The sequence below is a fragment of the Medicago sativa genome, chromosome 7 (assembly GCF_051527215.1).
Source record: "Medicago sativa cultivar Bolivia chromosome 7, Bolivia_mono, whole genome shotgun sequence".
Lineage (NCBI taxonomy): Eukaryota > Viridiplantae > Streptophyta > Magnoliopsida > Fabales > Fabaceae > Medicago > Medicago sativa.
Genome location: NC_140755.1, coordinates 10,309,827 through 10,329,305, shown reverse-complemented (window position 1 = coordinate 10,329,305; position 19,479 = coordinate 10,309,827). Strand labels below are relative to the sequence as shown.

Genomic DNA, 19,479 nt, shown 5'->3' with positions numbered 1-19,479 from the left:
TTACCCAACATTGTTGGAACGTTCCTTCTTAACATACCTTACATTCCCGGGGGATTCACACTTCCACTTGATTAGTTCACCGGCCACCTTTTGGCACGATCAAACTTCCTACTTATACTCATTTCCGAGTTCTTACTTCTGAGTTTACATTTTCCAGTGCATCTTCATCACATACTTCGTTCCTCCTGGGTCCTATTCAGCTCTCAGGCATCCGTTCTAACTGTTGAATGCTAAATTGAGTTGATCAGGCTCAACTAACATCAACTAATAGAACATTTACCCGGAACCCAATGGTCCCACTACCTTAGTTGTAATTTAATGACCCAAGGCACGGTCTGAATCGACCTGCTCTGATACCAATTGTAACACCCATACTAGACGTATCTAGAAAGCCTAGCATGTGCGTTAAATTGATACTGGATACATTAAAAATATACAACATAAAATTTTACTGAATGAATAATATTTACATCAAGTTACGTTCGTATAAATCATAATACAATAAAACTCATCCATACATAAAAATACATTCTTGAAATCCATAATGTCCTGCAGCGGTACGAACGAACCCTTGAAGTAATATCCATCCAGCTACGAACATGCATACTCATCCGGCTTATCTGAAAGAAAAAAGGATTGGGATGAGACATAATGTCTCAGTGAGTTCCCCTAAATCCTAGGCTATAGGCAACCTCAAGGGAAACCTACGGTCACCATGTGTCTACATTACAACCTGACGGTTGATTATACGTGTGTGGGGACTTGCATACTTAGACGGTAGTGCATACTAGAGCCGTTATAATCATGTCTTAACTTGTTATAGGCTTCACTTCCTATACGTGTCATGGCCGTTGAGGGGAACCTAGAACCGCGTTTCCAAGAATACACTCTATGTATCGAGGCCTAAACATAACATAATCATGACACGACTCTAAATCGGACGATTAGGGGAAACCTAAGATCGTCGTCGGTATCATGTTCTTTACTTGCTCTATTCCATGCCTTATACTTGTCATATAGAATCTAATGCTCTTGTCTTGAACATAAACATGCATGGATTCATTCTTGTTTGATCGTGAACATATCATAATCATAATCATAATCATGAGAAACATAATCATATTCATATCGTACATAAACGTATCTAAGTTCATTCATTAGGATAGCGTTGAACAAACAATTATTATCTTGATTCATTTTACGGAAAGTCCCAGGTGGAGTAACCCCGAGTACAATCCCATACATGACCGATGTACGTACATCAGACTCCCTCGGTGTCGTGCGGGTCCCTTGCGGCTTGAACCGTTCCCCTTAGGTCGAGAACCTCCCGTATCCCCCTGGCGTGGATAACAAGAGACACGAGCACCTACGTCTTGTTAATTTCAGTGACATGCGGGTCCCTTACGGCTTGAATCGTTCCCCTTAGATCGAGAACCTCTTGTATCCCCCTGATTTGGATAGCAAGAGACATGCCACCTACTTATTAGTCATGGTCTTGTCGTATACGTATATTTAAACATATTCATACTTGCTTGCTTATTACCTCGGACCCTTGAATCGATTCGATTAACGGTAAACTTATACTTGTTCATACTTGCAAACTTATACTTAATCATGTGCGAAGATAACATGCTTCGCGTCTTATCATCTAGGGATTCTTGCTAACTACCTAGTTCTCGACGACTATGTTGAGGCTCTAGTTTTCCCTTGCTTATGGATAACTTGCTACCCGATTCATGACTTGTTCTCTCATATGCCATTCCTTACTAACATGCTTAATACTTGCCTCTTTATCATAGAAATTTTGCTTACAATGATCATCATTTAGGACCTTGGTTTGAGGGGTTTACTTCTATAAAAAGACTGCACAAAAGATCCGGAACGGAAAACACCGAATCTGCCAGAACGAGCAAGCAGCACCAGAAGGCACCACTTGCTCGCCATGGCGAGAAACATTACTGGGGAGGCGAGTACCTACTCGCCATGGCGAGTAGGAGGCGAGCAGACCATGTGTTCTGCTGCTTCTGCTTGCTGTGGCGAGCAATAGCTTGCTGTGGCGAGTTGTGACAGTCCAGAACCCCTAAAAATGGTATTTTTGACCCAAAACCTCAAACCAAGTGTCTCTAAGCATATTGGTACATATTTGATCATTGGAAACTTATAAAACATGCATATGGCAAGTATTAACATGTATAGCATTCATGACATAAAAAGGGGCAACTAGACTAATACATAAACCCTAGAATTTCATGTTATGCATACTAAACATACATGGCATAATCATAATCCCAAAGGGTAGGAAAACTAGCTATGGAACTCACCTTAACATAATCTTGCTAATTTTACAAGCTCCAAGCATCAAAACCCTAACTTGATTCTCTTGCACTCTTAACCCATACCATTCAAACTTGTCATCCTATTCTTGCAAACCAAGACTCCTTATCAAACTCCAAACCATGCTCCTTGATCATGTAGAGACCATTCCTTGTACCAATTTAGAATCCATCTTCACCATACATCAAACCCTAGTTTTCCAATCACTTCTTCAATAGGAGAAAATAGGAGAATCAAACACAATACACACTTCCTTAATCTTAAGTGACCATAAAGGAACAAGTTTGGAACTTACCATGTGAGGATGGAGTGTCATGAAAGATTGGTGAAGAGAGAAAGAGAGAGTAGCGTGAGGGATGAGAGGAAAGGAGAGATTCCAACAAAACTCTAGCTTGCATACATCTCTATGATCTTGGAGAAACATAGATCAAAGCCTTGCCTTGAGGGAAGAAGATTTGATAAATTTGTGAGGTGGGAAGAGAGAAAAGAAATCGATGGAAGAAGAGAGAAGGAAGAGAAAGCTTATGCCAAAACCTAGAGAGAGAAACACAAAGGGAAAATGAGATATTTTGGCCCCAACTTGCTTAAATATCCCTTTTTCGTGAAATTACCAAATTGCCCTTGCCTCAAGCGTGTTTAAAACAACTCTGATACTTTTCCCGTAAAAAGCTGACATCTCATAAAATATTTCCATTAACTTACTTTTCATGAATTAAATTCATCTGACACGGTCAACGGGTAATATACCGATACTGACAGGCGGGATATTACATTCTACCCCCCTTAAAAAAAATTCCGTCCTCGAAATTTAGAGATCGACTACCAATCATCATGGTAAAAACTTACCATCTATGATCTGAACCAAACATTTTCCATTCATTCATATTCAAAGGGTTTGTCGCATCATGTCCTCATCTTGTTTCTTAACCCACACATAACTGAACATAACCTTCTTGACCTTAGTATCACTCAAACTTAGAGTTACCTTAGTATATCATGATTTGGAACTTATCTTGTTACACATAGACTTATTGTCTCGGACTCATATCTTACTCGCTTAACATAAACCATTCATAAAGATATCTTGTCATAAACATGAACATTCAGGATTTGCCTTTTAACTGGAGTCCTACCAGAAACCAAGTTTGCCCTGCAGTGCTTATTTGTAACTTTAAAACATCTTTTCATGCATACATAATTTTATCGGGTAAACATATAATTCATACCTCGGTTTTCTCACTGAGTCTTGAGACACACGCCTCTTACTTGCATTACTCATATAAATCATTCCATAAATCTATTATCTCTTTTCAATGCCTTAGGAAATCTTCCGATTTCATTGCAATCTAATTGCATCTTGTTGCACCCGAACTATGGGGTAACTCATATAACTTGACATGAAGATGTGAAATCAACAATATCATTCATCTGACAATTAATCACCAACATCGTGGTTCACATGCTCTTAAAACTTTCTAGCAATCTAGTTGCACATACATCAAACATTCTTAACACATTTCCGTGTATCCTGTAGGATATGGGCTTCATACGAACATTCTTGTTTCCATAACATGTGCATACTTTCAAGTGCCACTTCTTGTTAAATGATAACGATACGTGTTTTTAAAATCTTTCTTGAAGAATTTTTTTTTTTTAAACTTTGGTATACGAGTTCTTGGAACGGATAAACACTTAGCTAAATAAAATTATCATTTCGAAACTGAGTCAGTAAGGGTACTTCATAACCACAAGACGAGTCTTTGAATTTTGAAAAAGATTTTACTGCTCGTCCTATGTAAACTTGCTTGCGACATACCTCCTCAGTTTTGACAATGAAAAGTTTCATGTTTAAAATAAGCATCATTCCCAAGTTCCTTAATACCAACCTTAACTTTTAAAAGTTATAAAATCATAACTCGACATGTCTTAACAAGTATCGTTTCATTCAACAAGTATTGCATACAAAGGCATAAAGCTCATTGCATAAAGCTCAAGAGTTGCATCTCCTTTCTTGATAACGTGCTTTGATTCTTTACTTGAGTCACGAAAGGTACCTTCTGAACCTTACTTATTTCCCATATCATCATTTACGCATCCTGGCCAATTCATATATGGCAACACTCGTCTTTTTAATCTTACCTAGGTAGAGATACATACTTTAAACTTTTACCTTAGCCAATGCTGACTATATAAACATCCATATTTACTTATCACATCGAGAACTCCTCGAATGTCTTATGATGCATCCCTGTTGAACTTGTATTACCAACCGAAAATTCTTCACGAAGCTTCATACATACTAAAATCCCATGTTTCTTGATTTTACGATTAGCTTCCATGGCGCTACTCTGATTCCCACTGGTTGGCTTAAACTAGTACTCTAACCCGTTAGAGCAATTGAGACTTCAATTCATGCTTATCACTTGAATACTTACTTCTTGAACTATCCTCAAAATCTTTCATGGTGCAACCAACATCACAACCTTACACTTGTCTTGTAAATTCAAAACTTGTGATAACTTATCTTATGCTTATAATACTTGACTTGGGGGTAAACCTTATGTTCTTGCTGGTTGCATTTACCATACATATCATATTTGAACTTGTTTCCGAGTAAACTCGAAATCCGTTAACAAACCCATCTAGCACTTGAACATGACTTTCTTGAACATCTAACCTTGTACCTTCGCATTCTCGCGTACTATATTTTGCTTAATCATACCAATGCTTGCTCGTTGATTTTTCTTTTCTTTTAAAGAAAACTTCGTTAACTAACGCACGGGTCATTGACGTTGAAAATTTTTCTACTATATAAATTGAATTTAGGCCCCGGCCGTTGCTCTAAAATCATAGAACGAGTTGATAACACATATGTGCCATCAAACCTAGACTCGAATAAGTCTAGCCCGCTCTACGAGTGTCGTAGCAAACCGGTTCCTAGAAAATCTTGTGAATTTTTAAAATGACAACTTCAATCACCCATACGCGTAAATCCTTTTTAAAATCCTTTAAACCTTATAGTTCAATTTCATAACGTGCCTTAGCAAGTTAATTAAGCTAAACATAGGTTCGAGCGATACGTCATAATTTCACATAATCGGTGAACTTTGTGATCCTTCATAACTTAGCACCACTTTAACTTCTTACTTCATACCTCATGCATAAACATCTGTGACTTTCCTTCTAATTGCCGGAACTTCTATACTCTTGGTCTTGGCTTGTTCTTGACTCTTGACACATTAACCTCCAAAGCTATCTTAAACCGTACCGATTTCGTTGATAGTTGCCCATGTCTTTTCCTTGAAAATCTTAGGATATGATTTGCATTCGTTACTTGATGTCATAAATTATTTTTGTCATATAAAAGATTTTTGTGAAGACATCTCCCCAATAATGGTTGCAAACCATTGGAACGAATTGGTAGAAAACGGAAAATTTCGTCCCAGGCTTGCTATTGGTGAGCTTCTCCAACTCTATTTTTCAAAAACATTCATTACATGAAATTCTTATTCTCAAGCATACAATGTACATCATTCATTCCTATCGTCGTGAAATATTTTATAACATATGCATGGCAACATCAACCTTTTCGATACAATTCTTGGCACGTCGGAAATCAATGTCTCAATCCTGATAACATAAAACTTTCTCTTGAATCCTTAACTTCCTCCACTATGAATAGCTTTCCTCATTACATTGCCACTTACACATCTTTCCGAACATACTTGTCCTTAACTTCATTCAAATATTGTTATTTCTGAAAGCACGCTGACTCTGTCAACATACGTCGACTTCTAACTATCTTGTAACCTTGTTCTGACATTCCAGAATATCATAAACCCGTTCCAACAACAACTCTTACCGAAACTTTCGGTCATGGTTAGATACATATATCCAACTTCTTCACTTACGGGTACATGGAATATCACTATCATCTTACCCAACATTGTTGGAACGTTCCTTCTTAACATACCTTACATTCCCGGGGGATTCACACTTCCACTTGATTAGTTCACCGGCCACCTTTTGGCACGATCAAACTTCCTACTTATACTCATTTCCGAGTTCTTACTTCTGAGTTTACATTTTTCAGTGCATCTTCATCACATACTTCGTTCCTCCTGGGTCCTATTCAGCTCTCAGGCATCCGTTCTAACTGTTGAATGCTAAATTGAGTTGATCAGGCTCAACTAACATCAACTAATAGAACATTTACCCGGAACCCAATGGTCCCACTACCTTAGTTGTAATTTAATGACCCAAGGCACGGTCTGAATCGACCTGCTCTGATACCAATTGTAACACCCATACTAGACGTATCTAGAAAGCCTAGCATGTGCGTTAAATTGATATTGGATACATTAAAAATATACAACATAAAATTTTACTGAATGAATAATATTTACATCAAGTTACGTTCGTATAAATCATAATACAATAAAACTCATCCATACATAAAAATACATTCTTGAAATCCCTAATGTCCTGCAGCGGTACGAACGAACCCTTGAAGTAATATCCATCCAGCTACGAACATGCATACTCATCCGGCTTATCTGAAACAAATAAGGATTGGGATGAGACATAATGTCTCAGTGAGTTCCCCTAAATCCTAGGCTATAGGCAACCTCAAGGGAAACCTACGGTCACCATGTGTCTACATTACAACCTGACGGTTGATTATACGTGTGTGGGGACTTGCATACTTAGACGGTAGTGCATACTAGAGCCGTCATAATCATGTCTTAACTTGTTATAGGCTTCACTTCCTATACGTGTCATGGCCGTTGAGGGGAACCTAGAACCGCGTTGCCAAGAATACACTCTATGTATCGAGGCGTAAACATAATATAATCATGACACGACTCTAAACCGAACGATTAGGGGAAACCTAAGATCGTCGTCAGTATCATGTTCTTTACTTGCTCTATTCCATGCCTTATACTTGTCATATAGCATCTAATGCTCTTGTTCTTAAACATAAACATGCATGGATTCATTCTTGCTTGATCGTGAACATATCATAATCATAATCATAATCATAATCATAATCATGAGAAACATAATCATATTCATATCGTACATAAACGTATCTAAATTCATTCATTAGGTTAGCGTTGAACAAACAATTATTATCTTGATTCATTTTACGGAAAGTCCCGGGCGGAGTAACCCCGAGTACAATCCCATACATGACCGATGTACGTACATCAGACTCCCTCGGTGTCGTGCGGGTCCCTTGCGGCTTGAACCGTTCCCCTTAGGTCGAGAACCTCCTGTATCCCCCTGGCGTGGATAACAAGAGACACGAGCACCTACGTCTTGTTAATTTCAGTGACATGTGGGTCCCTTACGGCTTGAATCGTTCCCCTTAGATCGAGAACCTCTTGTATCCCCCTGATGTGGATAGCAAGAGACATGCCACCTACTTATTAGTCATGGTCTTGTCGTATACGTATATTTAAACATATTCATACTTGCTTGCTTATTACCTCGGACCCTTGAATTGATCCGATTAACGGTAAACTTATACTTGTTCATACTTGCAAACTTATACTTAAACATGTGCAAAGATAACATGTTTCACGTCTTATCATCTAGGGATTCTTGCTAACTAGCTAGTTCTCGACGACTATGTCGAGGCTCTAGTTTTCCCTTGCTTATGGATAACTTACTACCCGATTCATGACTTGTTCTCTCATATTCCATGCCTTACTAACATGCTTAATACTTGCTTCTTTATCATAGAAATCTTGCTTACAATGATCATCATTTAGGACCTTGGTTTGAGGGGTTTACTTCTATAAAAAGACTGCACAAAAGATCCGGAACGGAAAACACCGAATCTGCCAGAACGAGCAAGCAGCACCAGAAGGCACCACTTGCTCGCCATGGCGAGCAACATTACTGGGGAGGCGAGTACCTACTCGCCATGGCGAGTAGGAGGCGAGCAGACCATGTGTTCTGCTGCTTCTGCTTGGTGTGGCGAGCAATAGCTCGCCGTGGCGAGTTGTGACAGTCCAGAACCCCTAAAAATGGTATTTTTGACCCAAAAACCTCAAACCAAGTGTCTCTAAGCATATTGGTACATATTTGATCATTGGAAAGTTATAAAACATGCATATGGCAAGTATTAACATGTATAGCATGCATGACATAAAAAGGGGCAACTAGACTAATACATAAACCCTAGAATTTCATGTTATTCATACTAAACATACATGGCATAATCATAATCCCAAAGGTAGGAAAACTAGCTATGGAACTCACCTTAACATAATCTTGCTAATTTTACAAGCTCCAAGCATCAAAACCCTAACTTGATTCTCTTGCACTCTTAACCCATACCATTCAAACTTGTCATCCTATTCTTGCAAACCAAGACTCCTTATCAAGCTCCAAACCATGCTCCTTGATCATGTAGAGACCATTCCTTGTACCAATTTAGAATCCATCTTCACCATACATCAAACCCTAGTTTTCCAATCACTTCTTCAAGAGGAGAAAATAGGAGAATCAAACACAATACACACTTCCTTAATCTTAAGTGACCATAAAGGAACAAGTTTGGAACTTACCATGTGAGGATGGAGTGTCATGAAAGATTGGTGAAGAGAGAAAGAGAGAGTAGCGTGAGGGATGAGAGGAAAGGAGAGATTCCAACAAAACTCTAGCTTGCATACATCTCTATGATCTTGGAGAAACATAGATCAAAGCCTTGCCTTGAGGGAAGAAGATTTGATAAATTTGTGAGGTGGGAAGAGAGAAAAGAAATCGATGGAAGACGAGAGAAGGAAGAGAAAGCTTATGCCAAAACCTAGAGAGAGAAACACAAAGGGAAAATGAGATATTTTGGCCCCAACTTGCTTAAATATCCCTTTTTCGTGAAATTACCAAATTGCCCTTGCCTCAAGCGTGTTTAAAACAACTCTGATACTTTTCCCGTAAAAAGCTGACATCTCATAAAATATTTCCATTAACTTACTTTTCATGAATTAAATTCATCTGACACGGTCAACGGGTAATATACCGATACTGACAGGCGGGATATTACATACATCCTCTTTATAGTTTATGTGAATATAAAAGAACTTATTGTAAATATCTTTTTCACGAACATCAATAAAATGTGGTGTTTTTTTACACAAAATGACATACAATAATCTTTTTGTGTACTACATGAAAATAAGGGTGTTCGCGGTGCGGTTTGGATCGATTTTGAGGTAAAATAGCATCTGATCCAAAATAAAAATCACATGCGGTTCGGTTCGGTTTGGATGATTATTCTAAAAAATCCGAACCGATCTGATCCAAGTATATGCGGTTTAATTTGGATCGGGTTTTTGGATATCCAAAATGCAAATTATATATTTTTTTAGTTACTTTTATTAAGAATATGATTTTTTTTATTAATACTAGGTTTGATGCAAAATATAGTACAAAATTAAAATTATATTATGAAAATTATTGATTATTTTTTAAACATATATAATACTAATATATAACATAGCTGTTCAAAAAAAATTAATAAATAACATTAAAGTGCAATATATAAGATTAAAAACCAACTAGCAACATAATAATGCAATATATAATACGAATAATAGAATAAATATGTGTTAATATTTACTTTTACAGTTCGGTTCGGTTTTGAGAAAGTGGTTCGAAATCCGATCCGATCTTAGCGGTTTTTACAAAACATCCAAATGCATCCAAAAATATTCGGTTTTTGCGGTTTCGGTTTTTTTGGTTCAGTTTACGATTTTATTTTGGATCGATTTAGATTTGAACACCCCTACATGAAAAACTCCAGCATCCAGACTGAGGCCAACTCTTGCAAGCAAAATGAGAACTTTAAACAATCACTTTTCACAAACCCTAGCTTAAAATACTGAAAATTATATTGTTGAACGATTCGAACTTTACCAAATCTATGTTGAACAGTTCTAGGGATGATGTTCTCAATGCTACTGCACTAGGAATTATGTATACTTCTATTGCAAAGACAATATTTGATGATCAAATTGTTTTAAGCTGTTTTGGAAACTCAATCAATTCGGTTCCAATCACTCAAATCAAGCTAATTGATGGATTCACCCTCAAGATTGGGGAGGTTACCTATTTTCTCGTTGATTCTTGTTGTAGCATCATTGAGCAAGAAAATGTGTTCGCCGCTCCGGAAGAAGACACGAAATCAAAGGATCTTGAAACCGAATTTGTGCTTTCTCAAGCAACCTAGAAATCGAGAGATTAGAGGATCTCGTGACATATATTGTTTTTGTTCCGATATGTTATGGATATGAATACGGTGTTACCTCCATATGGCCTTTCACCTCTTGATTTTATGTCGGAATACATGAACAACATATTCTATCTGCACCGAACAACAAGCTTTGGCCTCTCAAACTGCCAAACTTGTTTGTCGTCCCTTTCGATCCCAAAGATGCATCTTCAATTTCGTCGTGCACTATTTGCAAAGTCTGAGGGTTGAGTCACGAATATGGTTGTTGTCTTTTAAGACGTTTCATGACATTGACCAAAATTATTCAAACAAACTATCAACTACAATGTCCCTAGAATGAAACAACTCAACTACTATTATATCATAGTCTTATTATACATCGTAGAGTGTATAATATAAATGTGCTTGAGGACCCTCATCCTTTGAGGTAACATTTAGGATGAAATCCAAGTTCATTTAACATTAGTTATATAGTTAGTAGATGACAATCAAAATATAAAAGCATGTTGCACGTTACAATGCAGAAACAAATAGAAGAAACCAAATACCTTAATCTCAAATTTCTTTGTAGTGCGACCACAACTTCTCTGACCCATTCTTAACCGGATTTGAAAACCCTCCAATAATGTTTTGGGAACTTCTACGGTACACCAGCAAAATTAAGGTGTACCGGTACTCTTACTTCAAAAATTTATAAATTAACTATCATTTTTATGAAATAAAGAGCTATGTGTTGATATTTATATTTTAGAAAATATCATTTCATAAGAAAAAACATCATTTCATTGTTTATAGAAATCATACTAATTTTTTTTTACATTTTATTGTAAAAAATAATCAAAATTATCTATTACGAATACTAAAAATTCATAAAAATTAAATTTTATTTCGTGGACGTTTTTGGTAAATAAGATTTAATTATTACAATTATAGGTGATAGAAAACAATTTTTCTCTTCAAAAACTAACACATTTAATTATTAATTCAATGATTTGGTGTACCAATACACTCAAATCTTTGGGTGTACCATAGAATTTGCCTAATGTTTTTCTTATTCTAACGTTAGATAACCGCATCTTTGTGATTGTATCACCCAAATATGAAAACAATAAAAATTCTTGTTGCAAAAAATCATAAATTAACCGTACATAACCGTCGAAAACTTTTTGATTAAACAAAAATCGCCAATTTTTTTTAAGCCCAAATATAATGCTCTGTATATATAAATAGATGTAACCAACCTTGATAACCAATTCATCATTCCCTCTCTATCTCACTCACTATTTCATTCATTCATAGTCAACACTATTGTATCAATTGCATATTCTTCATAAATAATCAAACCAAATATGGAACAAACACAACAAGAAATCGGAATCAAAATCTACAATGCAACACCACCACCACAAGAAGCCACGGGGCCGGTAATGCAGCAGCCTTCTGATCCACCGGAACATGGCAAGAAGCGTCGTGCTATAATGGCAAAAGGGGTTCAAAAAACCCTTTCAAAAACTTCCTTACTCGGTAACTTCCTTCCATCGGGAACACTCCTCACATTCGAAATGGTCCTTCCTTCGATCTATAGGAACGGCCAATGCACTCACGTACAAACCATTATGATCCATTTCCTTTTAATTATATGTGCACTCTCTTGTTTCTTCTTTCACTTTACAGACAGTTTTCACGGCGCTGATGGTAACGTTTACTACGGTTTTGTTACCCCCAAAGGGTTATCCGTTTTTAAACCAGGGCTATCTGTTTTGCTTCCTAACGACGACAAGTATAAGGTAGGGTTTCAAGATTTTGTTCATGCGGTTATGTCGGTTATGGTGTTTGTGGCGATCGCTTTTTCGGATTATAGGGTGAGTAATTGTTTGTTTCCTGGACATGAAAGGGAAATGGATCAAGTTATGGAGCGTTTTCCATTGATGGTTGGAATTGTTTGTAGCGGTTTGTTTCTTATTTTTCCGACTTCAAGGCGTGGAATTGGATGCATGTCTGTCTAATTTTTTAGTATATGTTTGATTTAATTTGTATATTTGTTTGTACTTTTCTTGGTTGATTATATTATCCACCAACGTGTGTAACAATATAATTAATGTGAAATCTATGTAATTTCATATTCTATGGTAAACTAGGGTATTTTCCACGCACAACTGCTATACGGAGAAATTTAGTTGAAAAGTTATGTGGTATGAATGAAGATATAGTACGTGTTGAGGGTTTCAACAACAAAGTGAAAGAAATAACAATGACAACCAAACTAAACATTTTTTTAATAACAAAACTAAACTTTCCAACCAACAATAAATTTAACCAAAAACAAGTCAAGAACCTCATAGTAGGAATCAATGAAAAGCATACACAATTCAGTTTTTTTGTGCTCTCCATAGTTCTATTAGGTCTCATGCAAGGTTTTGTTCATTATTTAGCATTGCAAACGTGCATTCTAATTGTTCCAATGGTTCTAACAGGAACTCATTTAGCACAGGAAGAGTGTCTATATAGACGATGGTGGTTGGATTTTGACAATTATATCTTGGATAAGAAGCATCGTGTCGTATGGTTTTGTCCATGATGGTCATAACTTTCACATGGGTGTTGACTATGGTTGTACTTATACCATGACCTTATAAAAGAATTAGACAAGGAAACATTCATGGCCTTTTCTAAAATTTTGGTGGCCTTGGACGAATCTAAAATTTGGACTCTAACTAATAAGTACACAAAAATTTGAATTCGTAAAGTGTGAAAATAATTCGCTTGAAATTGATGGTTTTTATTATATTAAGAACTAATCTAATAAAAACATTAACTTCAACCAAAAAACATTGAATTTTTTTATTTAATATCTAAATGTTCATGCAAAGCAATTCTTACGAAGATTTTTAGATGTAAAGTCACTAATAATTATCTCTACATCAATAAATTATATCATGTCTTTCTCGATATATAAAATAGCTAGACCATTTAATATTTTTTGTGACATTGATCTCAAGTAGTATTGTTTTAAGGGTTAATATGTCTTTACCCCCTGTAATATAGGTCATTACCGGTTTTTCCCTTATAAATTTTTTTTTTGATTCACCCCCTGTAATTTTTTTTTTGTTTTGATTTACCCCCTTAATATAGGTTTTTTTTCAAGGCCTATATTACAGGGGGGTAAAGACCTATTAATCCTTGTTTTAATTATTTTTGCTTAATGGACCCATAATTTTTTTAGACCCAATTTTTGTCTTATTTTTGGGGCATAAGACAGTCGGTCATCCTCTTCGCCTTGCCTTTGGTACGAGGTACGATCGTGAAAACATTTATGGATGTGATTGGTAGAATGATAGCATATGTAAGCTACTTTCAATACATAGTTCTGACAATTGCTGCATACTATATGGGTATTTTCATGGAGCTATACTGAAATGGTATAAAAGAGTTAATTTTCTTCCCCAATTTGAATGCACAAAGGGGGTGTTTTTGTTTTTGGGATAAATATTATGTGGCAGTGTTGGGAATGCATATGTTCTTGACAAATCAATGGAAATGTGTTACATGTACATCTCTATTCAATCAACATGGTACTTACATACTTGGATATTAAGTAGTGTATATATTATCGTGAAAGACGGGCACATGCGTGTTTGTCTTTTTGCTAGTTATGTATAAAGAAAATATAAGATTTTGGGCTGGCTTTTTTACTATTTCAATTATACCCTTGAACACATTTTTATATAATAATATTATATTGTTGGTGTCATTAAAAAAGATAAGTACTTATATTATATTTGTTATATTGTTGATCTCATTGAAAAAGATAAACATAGTTTATTGAATTTGTTATACTTTGAAATTCTCAACCAATCAAATCTCTATATTTTTTTAATTAAAGTCAAAATTTCAAAAAAAAAATTGTTCATAATTAAAAGTGTTAGCGGACAAAAAGAACGGAAAGACAGGCACGTGAGTACGTGTCTTTCCGCAAGTTTTTTTATAATGTTTAAACATGTGTGAAAAAATTATTAAAAAATTTGAAATTTTAAAGATAATAAAATTATTTTGGATTTATTTTATAAGGACTCAATCATGTCATTTTTTTAATGAGGACTAAGTTATATTTTTTATATTTTTATAAGGATTCAATCATACCACTTTTTTTTTTATAATAAAACACATTTATTTAAACCAATAATTAATAAAAATAATCCATATGTAAATCAAAGGAGATTTTTTTTTATTAGCAGTTGGATTGAAAATTGAGGATAGTTTTTTTATAAATGTATTCTTTTTTATATAAAATAAATGTATTTCCTTATTCTCTATTAATTTATCTATTGTTATTCGACCAATAAGTAATAAAAAAATTCCAGGCAAAGCAAATGTAAACCAAAAGAGATTTTTTATCCTCTAAAAACTAATCTATTTACAAGGTAAGCAATAAAAAATTTAATTAGTAGTTAAATTATAAATGTATTTCCTTATTATCTATTAATTTATCTATTGTTATTCGACCAATAAGTAATAAAAAAATTCCAGGCAAAGCAAATGTAAACCAAAAGAGATTTTTTTTTATCCTCTAAAAACTAATCTATTTACAAGGTAAGCAATAAAAAATTTAATTAGTAGTTAAATTGAAAGAAAGCTAAGAAGCAAGAAAGAAAGCTAAGAAGCAAGGAAATATTAATTTAATATTAATATTTCCAATCAACCGCAATCTTTCCGTATAATTATTAATTGAATATTAATTTATGAACCCACATGTTTTTTATTTATAGTTCACTTTTCAGTTATTTTGGTCGATGCGTGACATTTAGTATGTCACTTGAGAGACAGTTTTAACGAGTGGGCCAAAAGAAGAACAAACAACTCTCATGTACTTAAACCTTCCTTCACTCCCTTTCACTCTCTCTTCCCTCTCATCCTGATTTTGGAGATGTGTTGTTGCCTCTTGGTTGGAAACCTCTTCTAAGTTTGAAGATAGAAGATGCTAGTGCTTGGATCTATTGTCATAGATATTATAAGGTTTAATTAATCCATTTTTGCCTTATTAACCTTATTAATTTTGTATTCTTCAACTTTAGTATAACACATTTATATCATTTGTATCACAATACTGCAAAATTTAATGTTTGAGTATCCCTCTGCCACCTATGCAGCATCAACAACACTTTATATTGAAGGTGTGTCCTGTGTTTGACATGTGGTTACATTCGATTATTCAACCTTTTCAAAGTATTACCGATGCCGATGTGTCATTGTGCGTGATGTGTCTGTCTAAGTCTTTCATAGTTTCTCACAACAGATTGAAGCACTTTATAGATTTGTAAAGAAAGATGGAATTATTGAAACATGTTTGCTTAATTGGTAATCAGAGAAATACCTGAAGCAAATAGTTCGAGTTCGTTGAATTCGTTCTAGGTTCGATCATTTTTTGATACGAGGAACACGCATTCCATTCTTACGAAGAGGAAGTCTCATACACCACTTTCTTTTGCAACTTGGTTTCGCGCCGCGAGTTGGGTTCGCTGGATTGTACTATGGTGGCTGAGTTTGTTCACTTCATATTTCAGTTCTTTGTTTGTTTTTATGTTAATTACCCTTTAGGGTTGGTCTTAAAAGTGTAGCTTGTCACTGACTGGATTACCCTTTAAGGATTGGTTTTACACTTTTGTTTGTTCTCATTGGGTCAGGTTGAAGTCTATAACATCCCGATATTTTATATATATTATATATGGTAACCCTCTCTATTTGAATTTAATTAATTGGAATATTGAGTTTTATTATTTGTCTAGTTATTTTATTTATCAATTTGGTGTGACTATGATCGGATAACCTCCTACTTGTTTATTCTATGTCTTTGTCTTAGAGGTCATTTTGTATGATTCATATACGAGTCTATTTATTTTACTTAAAGATATAATATGCTAGTGTAGATTAGTACCATATATGTATTTAATAAATGCACTTATTCTAATAGAATTTTTTTTTAGTTTTTTTTGAAGGAATAAATTCATTGCATTTCATTTGCTAAAATATGCCAAATACATGTAGGTACATCATCAATAATATGGGGGCTAGGATTAGACAGAGCTGCCTAGGGATGGCAATACGGGCCAGCCCGCCCCGTTTAGGCCCAGCCCGCTATTAGCCCGCCAAAAACGGGGTGGGGCGGGGCGGGCCAACTTGAGGGGGTGGGCTCAAACTCACACCCCGCCCCGCCTAAAGGCGGACTAGCGGGCTGGCGGGTTGGCCCGTCTATTTTTTAAAATATTTTTTTGTCGATTCTTATTAACAAATACATTGATGTTACAAAAGCAATAAATTCAATATAATGACTCTAGCATTAAATAAATCCACCATACATGATACATCCAACATAAAACAAATTACAAAATAAATCCAACACCATGAAATAAGTCTAAAAAAATCAACCATTTGTTCAATGTCCCTAAGTTAATCATCGTTTAGGTAATATAACACAGCATGGCTTCAGAAAAGAAGAAAGGAAGAAATTAAAAGATCAACGCAAACATAAGTTCACTTAACACAAACAACAACTAAGATAAATGAGCAACAAAGCTTACCTTAATCCCAAGTGAGTCAGAGTAAATCAGACCACGAGTAGAGAGCGAAAGAGAGAGAGGACAAGTTTGATTCTGGGATGAAAGTTTTATAATGCATTGGTGAATCGGTTTTTTTCTAGGGGTAGTGGACTAGTGGTGAATCAGTTATCACTTATCAGAGAGTGTGGGACAAATTGAGGTTGGGTTGGGTATCATTTGGCCCAATTGTTTATGGGGTGTGTAAATTAAAAATTCGGTCACTAATAGTAAAAAAAGAAAGGTTAATAAGCCCGCGGGCCAGTCCGCCCCACCCCGCTATGACCCGCTTTTTCAGCGGGCTGAACAGGGGCGGGCCAACTAGAGAGATGGGCTCAAAATCTCACCCCAGCCCGCCTAAAATGACGGGTTAAACGGACTGGTCCGACGGGCCGGGCCCGTTTTGCCACCCCTGAGATAACTCGTGAGCTACCCTTTTTTTAGTTTTAGTTATTATAAAAATTTGTATATATATGTATATGGTGACGGCATGAAACCAGAGAAAGGAAAAAAAAAGAATGAGCTAAAGTTTAGGAATGTAGAGCCATTACTTAATCCAATTCCACTAAGCCTTATTTTCCTCAGTAGTAGATGGATTACGTTGAATAGTATCCAATGTAAATCAAAGTTAGTTCCTATTATTTCTCAATTAATTTTCTTATTGCTATGTTTTTATTTGGCCTTCACTTAGTTGCTTCTTTGATTCATTCCACTAATACCTATCTATAAGGATCCACGTGCAATTGGTTTTGAGAGAAACATGCCTAATTGATTTTCCTCTCCTTTCTTATAACTCGGCTACGTGGGAAAGTCGTTTTTTTTTTTTTTTTATTTCTTTGACCCAATTCAAGTGCACGATCTCTCTATGATTCTATCCCTTTATCTTTCACGGTGATCTACTACTCCCCTGTTTGGTGATCTCTTGATGAAATCATTTGAGCAATATAACCCTTCTTACTGCTCAGGCCATTTTCACGCAAGACCAAGAGACAATAATCTTCTATCCTTCACATAAGAAACCGCCACACCACTTTCTCATCATAACCTAACTCTTGTTCATTCAACAACTTTGTCTGTGCATAAAATCTTAAGGTAAAGTCATGGTGTTGTCCCTTTTCCATTCTCTTGTTCATATTCTAGTATTAAGTCCTTTTCTCCTTTGAAGATTTAGCCTTGTCTGAAAATGCTATTATCAACCTCTCCAATTGTATTCCTTTATTCGCGTAGCACTTCAAAGACTTGCTCGTGCATTTGGTCAAAAATCAATCATACGTGCTTGCGCGTTTGGTTCAGAATCAATCTAACTAGGGACGTCTTGCAATGGAAAAGCACACCATAAGGTTATAAGATAAGAGAGTATTTGATTTTGAGTGCTTTTCATTGATGTACAATAGCTTACATATATACATAAGAATACCTTACAGTAAATGGAAAGATAATTACTTCTATAGTTGACCGAGACTCTATTCTATGAATTAACATTATATCCTAGTAAATGACAGGAATACATACTAATTGAATATAATCATATTCTGATGAATAGGTGTTGACTGAGATATCATACTTTAAATGCCAAAATATTATAATGAATGTCTATCCTTTAATATGCCCCCTCAAGATAAAGTTACCATTTGTAACTTTTATCTTGGATGTGATTTCATTGAACTTGCCTGCAGCGAGAGGTTTGGTGAGTATGTCTGCAAGTTGATCTTTGGTAGAGACATGAGAGACTTGTAATTTGCTTGCTTGTACCTGCTCTCTTACAAAGTGGTAGTCCATTGAGATGTGTTTCATGCGAGAGTGGAGAACTGGATTGGCACAAAGGTAAGTGGCTCCAACATTGTCACAAAGTAATCTTGGAGTAGTGGTCATGGGAACATTAAGCTCACTAAGTAGGTTTACAAGCCACATGATTTCAGATGCAGCAGTGGCAACTGCTCTATATTCTGCTTCAGTAGACGACCTTGCGACCGTTCGTTGCTTCTTAGACAGCCATGAGATTGGATTCAGACCCAAAAAAATGATATATGCGGATGTAGAGGTGCGGTCATCAACATTTCCTCCCCAATCTGCATCAGAATAGGCTACTAAGTTGCACAAGGATGAGGGTTGCAGAAGGATACCATGATTAATGGTGGATTTGAGATAGCGAAGAATCCTTTTAAGATGTTGAAGATGCTGCGTTATGGGTTTATGCATAAATTGAGCAAGCTTGTTGATGGCGAAAGAGATATCTGGTCTCGTAAGATTTAGGTATTGAAGAGCTCCAATTATCTTACGATATTCAGTAGCATCAGTGGATGGTGTTCCATC

The 19,479-nt window shown here is 35.7% G+C and overlaps 1 protein-coding gene across 1 annotated transcript; it reads left to right on the top strand.

Annotated features, from left to right (window-relative positions):
* Window positions 1–11,857: 11,857 nt before the first annotated feature.
* On the top strand, window positions 11,858–12,696 carry LOC146904128 (protein DMP9-like). The gene has a single exon (XM_085725297.1). The coding sequence runs from the start codon at window positions 11,926–11,928 to the stop codon at window positions 12,580–12,582; it is 657 nt and encodes a 218-aa protein (XP_085581423.1). The 5' UTR covers window positions 11,858–11,925; the 3' UTR covers window positions 12,583–12,696.
* The last annotated feature ends 6,783 nt before the right edge of the window (window positions 12,697–19,479 follow it).

Bases quoted from the DNA above. Each gene is read 5' to 3' on its own strand.
- LOC146904128 (XM_085725297.1), top strand. From the start codon at position 11,926: ATGGAACAAACACAACAAGAAATCGGAATCAAAATCTACAATGCAACA.